The sequence below is a fragment of the Dioscorea cayenensis genome, chromosome 13 (genome assembly GCF_009730915.1).
Source record: "Dioscorea cayenensis subsp. rotundata cultivar TDr96_F1 chromosome 13, TDr96_F1_v2_PseudoChromosome.rev07_lg8_w22 25.fasta, whole genome shotgun sequence".
Taxonomy (NCBI): domain Eukaryota; kingdom Viridiplantae; phylum Streptophyta; class Magnoliopsida; order Dioscoreales; family Dioscoreaceae; genus Dioscorea; species Dioscorea cayenensis.
In genome coordinates this window covers 1,942,538-1,948,537 of record NC_052483.1, presented here as the reverse complement: position 1 = coordinate 1,948,537, position 6,000 = coordinate 1,942,538, and the positions used below count along the sequence as shown (strand labels likewise).

General features: G+C 37.9%; 2 protein-coding genes across 2 annotated transcripts; both read left to right on the top strand.

The window, feature by feature from the left end:
* Positions 1 to 699: 699 nt before the first annotated feature.
* LOC120274457 (cytochrome P450 81Q32-like) lies at positions 700 to 2,524 on the top strand. The gene is made up of 2 exons (XM_039280990.1): positions 700 to 1,664; positions 1,747 to 2,524. Exons 1-2 carry the CDS (start codon positions 723 to 725, stop codon positions 2,395 to 2,397), a joined length of 1,593 nt encoding a protein of 530 aa, XP_039136924.1. The 5' UTR covers positions 700 to 722; the 3' UTR covers positions 2,398 to 2,524.
* Positions 2,525 to 3,805: 1,281 nt separating this feature from the next.
* LOC120274928 lies at positions 3,806 to 5,441 on the top strand. The gene is made up of 4 exons (XM_039281465.1): positions 3,806 to 4,204; positions 4,377 to 4,514; positions 4,648 to 4,816; positions 4,927 to 5,441. Exons 1-4 carry the CDS (start codon positions 3,806 to 3,808, stop codon positions 5,439 to 5,441), a joined length of 1,221 nt encoding a protein of 406 aa, XP_039137399.1.
* Positions 5,442 to 6,000: the final 559 nt, after the last annotated feature.

The following is a 6,000-nucleotide window of genomic DNA, read 5'->3' as shown; positions in this document are numbered from 1 at the left end:
ATCTAAAAAAAAATTAAGTTTGAATTGGTTAATTAAGTGGAGGTTGACATGGAATTCCTTTATAATAAATTAAAATTCGAAAAAATAATTATAAAAAGAAGTTATCAATAGTCACGGAATTGCAAGTGTTTATCATTATCATTTTGAAGGCAAAATGAAAACAAACCACAGGTGGACTTTAAACCACTGACATTTGGGTTGACTTGTAAAATAAGATAATCATTTACTCCACGAAAGTAAAGGGTGGTGGTCTTATCATTGTCATGCACTCTAAAAAGAAGCTTCTCTTGACTTTAACATTTAAAAGACATCAAAACATAATATCATAAATTAGTACAAATAATAATAATAGGCAAAACATCAACTGCGGATGTTCGTAGCAACTTCCGCAGTTGAGCACAATATCAATTAGTGTGCTACAGTGAGACCTAATGATGAATTAACTAGGTTGATAAATTATAATTTGGTTTATAAATTTCTCATGTAGTTCTAGTAGAAATAGGATTTCACTGTGCATTATTGATAAGCACGGTAATACTATTTCTGAAATCATAATCAACCGTTAGAATTCAATTCTACGAACGTTCTCTCAGATGATTGAAGCTAATAATAATAATAATAATAATAATAATAATAGTAATAATAGAGTTATAAACGTCCATAAAACCCCAAACTCAACACTCATTTGAACAAAAGCTTGAGACAAAGCTTACCATCAAACCATGGAAGACCTCTTCTTCTCCATAACCACTCTCTCTTTCATCCTTCTCCTTTCTTCTCTACTCATCCTCATCAAACTCCATAATAATAACAAGAGAAAACCTAACCCTAACCCTAATCCACCAAGTGTTCCTGGTCTCCCTCTCATTGGACACCTTCATCTTCTCAACCATCCCATCCACAGAGCACTAGCTCATCTCTCAGACCTCCATGGCCCCATACTTCTCCTCCGCTTCGGTTCCCGCCCTGTTCTCCTCATCTCCTCCTCCTCCGGCGCCGATGAGTGCTTCACCGTCAACGACGTCACCTTCGCCAACCGTCCCCGTTTCCTCGCCGGCAAATACCTCGGCTACAACTACCGCATACTAGTCTGGGCCTCCTACGGCCCTCACTGGCGTAACCTCCGCCGGATCACCACTCTCGAAGTTCTCTCCACTCACCGGGTCCTCTCCTCCTCACACCTCCGCTCCGATGAGGTCTTCTCCCTCGTCAAAACCCTCCTCCATGACTACTCCGGCCCTGGCTTCCACTTCACCGAGCTCAAAACCAAGTTCTTTGGCCTCACGTACAACATCATCATGAGGATGTTAGCTAACAAGAGGTACTACGGAGACACTGAAGAGAGCTCGTCGGAGGCCGGAAAGGAGTTCAGGGAGCTCGCCAGGGAGACGTTCGTCCTCTCCGGAGCGTCCAACGCCGCTGACTTTCTTCCGGTGGTGAGATGGTTTGACATTGGAGGCCATGAGAGGAGGTTGAAGAGATTGAGTAGGAGAAAGAATAAGTTGTTTCAGGGCCTCATTGACGAGCACAAGATGAAAGAATCCAGATCCCAAGACGTGGATAGCTCACCGGCGGGAAGATCAACGGTCATTGACCTCCTCCTCTCCATGCAAGAAAGTGACCCGGAGCAGTATGACGATGACGTGATCAAGGGCTTCATTGAAGTATATATATATATATATTTATATATTAAAACAATTATTATTAATTATTGCTTATTGTGATAATTATTAAATATGGATGCAGTTAATGCTGGTGGCGGGGACGGACACATCAGCAGCAACAATGGAATGGACCATGTCTCTTTTGCTAAACAATCCTCAAACACTGGAAAAACTGAGAGCTGAGATTGATGCAAATGTGAGTCAAGGTTCATTGTTACAAGAAGCTGATTTCCCAAAGCTTCCATACTTGCATGCTGTGATAAAAGAGTCAATGAGACTGTATCCAGCTTCGCCATTTCTGTTTCCGCATGAATCATCTCAAGATTGCACTGTGGGTGGGTTTAATGTTCCCAGTGGAACAATGATACTAGTGAATGTTTGGAAGATACATAGAGACCCAGAGTTGTGGGAGGAGCCAGATAAGTTCAAGCCTGAGAGGTTTCTTAAAACAAATTCTAGTGATCAGAAGAGTACTGATGAGCAAGGTATCAAAGAAGGGTCGAAGATGATGCCGTTTGGGATGGGACGGCGAAGGTGTCCCGGTGAAGGACTGGTGATGAAGGTGGTGCCGTTGGTGGTGGGGACTTTGGTGCAATGTTTTGAATGGGAGAGAGTTGGAGAAGAAGAGGTTGATATGAGTGAAGGAATTGGGGCGAGCATCCCCAAGGCTAAACCTTTGGAAGCCATGTTTAAGCCAAGGGAATCATTGACTGCTCTTCTCAATCAGCTTTGATTTTCTTATGTTGTTTCCATATATGTGCTACTAAAATGAGAATAAGTCATGTGTGTTGTATAATGAGTTGTAAAATTTCAGATTGTAAAATACTTATAAAAAATTGGGCATATTATATATACTATTGTTGAAAGATGCTGTTAAATTCAATATATATTTGGGAATATGTTTAATTGGACAACTATCCAATATTATTATTATTTTTAAATTTATTGATAGGTGACAAGCGTCTCCATTTAAAAGATTGTCAAAAGATAAACAGATACGTAAGTGCATTAGTTACGGTGGCTTACAAAAAAAGTATTGGACCATGGGTGTATATTGCATGAATAGTATTGTTAGGAGGAAGGTTTTGAATCCTTGCCATCCCTCTTGTACTTTTGTGTTATATCATTGGGCTATCCAATAGTTGACATTATCCAATATAATTTCTCATCTATTTTTTCATACTCCTAGAAGAAGTTTTTTTTTTTTTTGGACAAAGGTGGTAAGCGCGGCCCTGGAACAAACATGTACGGTTATGCACTAATTATAGTACCTTAATTGACCCTCTAGGGATTTATTAATTAAATCGGACATTACATGGGTGATTAAAGTCCTATCACGTGCACATCTAAAATATTTTTGGGAATCAAACAAATTAATAAATTTCTCCTGTTATGTAATTTTAGAAGGAGAGAAACGACATATCCTTTTACAGAGGATCTAATGAACAATGAATGAATAGTTTTGTTACCGTAATTTTACAATATTTATATAATAGTACAATAATACTATTAGTCTAAAGATTCAATTCTAAGTTTGTCTATTTACTGTTTAAATAATAATTCACTGCACTAGGTTAGAGGTTCCTAAAACTAGCCAGAACAGTTGGGAAATGTTCAAGTACCCCAAAGAGCGAGTTATATAAGAGTAATTATGCTAGAACTGAGTCGTATAGCTTCTCATTTGTTATGGCTTGGAAATCTTATATATTATCCATTTTATACTGTTATCTTTTTAAATTTAAAATTAAGAAAAATTTTAAAAATAAACCAAATTAATTAATATTTTCTTAATCAGCCGAATTTGAGATATGCTCCTTGGTGTGAAAGCATACATCCTTGTAAACGGGCACCGAACGTGTATGTATGTTGATGTGCCGGCCTCAACAAAGTGGGCCCCTAATAGTCAGGTCAAAAGGATCACATCACATCACATAAAACACAAAGACATAAGTTAACATGTATGTTTTTGAATATTGGTTAACTCTAATGACATAATAAGTAAAGATAATTATATTAATATTTGTATGAGATAAATAAAACTATTATATTTATTTTAATTTTTTTATATTATTCTCTAAAATTATAAATTAATGTTTATAATTGATTATAATAAATTATTCAAGGATAGAGTTGATCTATCTATGCTGGAACTTCCTTTTACTCATGTTGAAATTAAACAAGCAGTATTTGAGCTTAACGCTGATAAGGCACCAGGTCCAGATGGTTTTCCAATATTCTTTTTTCAAAAACACTGGAGCCTTATTCAGGATGATTTATTTAAATTCTGTAGCGATTTTTATGATGGCACTATTAATTTTGAAAGAGTCAACTGGGTTCACATCGCGCTTATTGCCAAAACAAATACTCCAACTGAGGTCACTGATTACAGACCCATCAGTCTTATCAACTCTACTTGCAAAATCATTTCCAAGATTCTCGCCACTAGGTTGAATCATAAGATTGATCTCTTAGTGGATAATTCTCAATCTGGATTCATTAAGGGTAGATGCATTGCAGATAATATCATAGCTGCCCAGGAAGTGATTTTTAATCTCCAAAAAAGGAGTCCTTGGCTTTGCTTTTAAAGTGGATTTTGCTAAAGCCTTTGACTCCTTAGACTGGAATTTTCTTCTTGAGATTCTCGAAGCTAGAGGCTTTGGTAACCGCTGGATCTCTTGGGTACACACAATTCTCAAATCTGCTAAAACTCAGATCCTCATTAATGGATCTGCACGGGGTTATATCCGCTGCAAAAGAGGATTGAGGCAGGGCGATCCTTTGTCACCCCTTCTATTTGCTTTAGCAGCTGATACTCTAAGCGCAATGTTTTACCATGCTATTAATTCCAAGGTTTTGATTGAAGTTCAACTTGATCAATCAAACAGCATCTGTCATCTACAATATGCTGATGATCTTATCATTTTCTCGGCAGGGGGGCACGAAGATCTTAAAATCATTAAATTAATTCTTTATCTATTTGAAGGCTGCTCTGGTATTTCAATCAATTTCTCTAAAAGGTGCCTATATTCCACCAATTTTGGCTTCCAACCGCTCTCCTCCTCTGCGAGAATTCTCAATTGCAACAGAGATTGCCTCCCCATTACTTATCTGGGTATCCCCTTTTCTGGTAGACGACCCAGAAGAACTGACTGGTCTAAGTTGATTGATTCTGTTCGTATCAGACTCAGACCCTGGAAAGCAATCTATCTTTCATTAGGTGGAAGGTTAACTCTAATTAACTCCGTGTTATCTTCTATTTCAGTTTACTGGATGTCAGTTTTCAAACTTCCAGCCTGGGTCATTCATGAAATTGACAAAATCAGGAGAGATTTCTTATGGAAAGGGCCTGATCTTGGCTCGAAAGGAATTAGATTAATTGCATGGAAAAGGATCTGTCGACCCCGTAGTATGGGTGGCTGGGGTATTCTTGATTTACATGAATTCAACAAAGCCTTACTTGGAAAATGGTGGTGGAAATTCATCACCACACCGAATTCTTGCTGGTCCAACATCATCAGAGCCAACTATTTCAATTGTGATTCTCCCAGTATCTTGTATTCACAACCACCAAGAAATAAATCATTCTTCTGGGCAGGAATCAACGCCATTCTACCCACTTTCCGTGCCTGCTTAATCAAGACAGTTGGTAATGACTCGGAATCTCATCTGCAGGAAGCTTCAGAGGACATTCAGAAGATCAAGCGCTCCTTAAGCTTCCTGAGCTCCAGATCCACCGACTTCTCCAGCGAGCTGGCGCCCAGCCCAAACCAGGAGTAATCTGTTACATCCGTTTCTGGACAGGCCTATGTCTTCAGATGATTGACTTCGCCGGCTCCAGATTTTTCCCTTTTATTGTGTGTTTTTCATGATTCCTCTGCTCTCTGTTCTCCTCATCTCTGGTGAGGTTTACAGTTTTATATCTTTCTAGCTTTTTTTCTCGCTGCTACTTTTGTACCTTGTACTTCCCTGTATTTCTTTTTTTAATAAATTAGTGGTTTATCCACCTTATTCAAAAAAAAAAAAATTATTCTTTGACCATCCCATCATCTTAGAATAGTTCTGCCACTTTCAATAGTTACCCCAATAATTCTTGAATGAAGACAAGGTCACAAGGGGGTTGATTTTTTTTTTATCTAGGCAAGCTTTCTTTCTAGATTGATTTATGTCCCATGAAAATCTTAACCATTTATACTTTATTAGGGTTAAAAATTATAAATTTATAAAAATTAGGCGAACATTCCTTAAAATTACTGTTGTTTATCATCATTGTTATGTATTCCATTTCCCATGCAGCCAACTATACCTTCATCGATTGCTATTAAATTTTTTACATGCA

Coding starts and splice junctions, on each gene's coding strand:
- LOC120274457 (XM_039280990.1), top strand. CDS start 723: ATGGAAGACCTCTTCTTCTCCATAACCACTCTCTCTTTCATCCTTCTC. Junction 1,665..1,746: donor TGATCAAGGGCTTCATTGAA/GTATATATATAT, acceptor ATATGGATGCAG/TTAATGCTGGTGGCGGGGAC.
- LOC120274928 (XM_039281465.1), top strand. CDS start 3,806: ATGCTGGAACTTCCTTTTACTCATGTTGAAATTAAACAAGCAGTATTT. Junction 4,205..4,376: donor ATATCATAGCTGCCCAGGAA/GTGATTTTTAAT, acceptor GCTAAAACTCAG/ATCCTCATTAATGGATCTGC. Junction 4,817..4,926: donor CGACCCAGAAGAACTGACTG/GTCTAAGTTGAT, acceptor CTTCTATTTCAG/TTTACTGGATGTCAGTTTTC.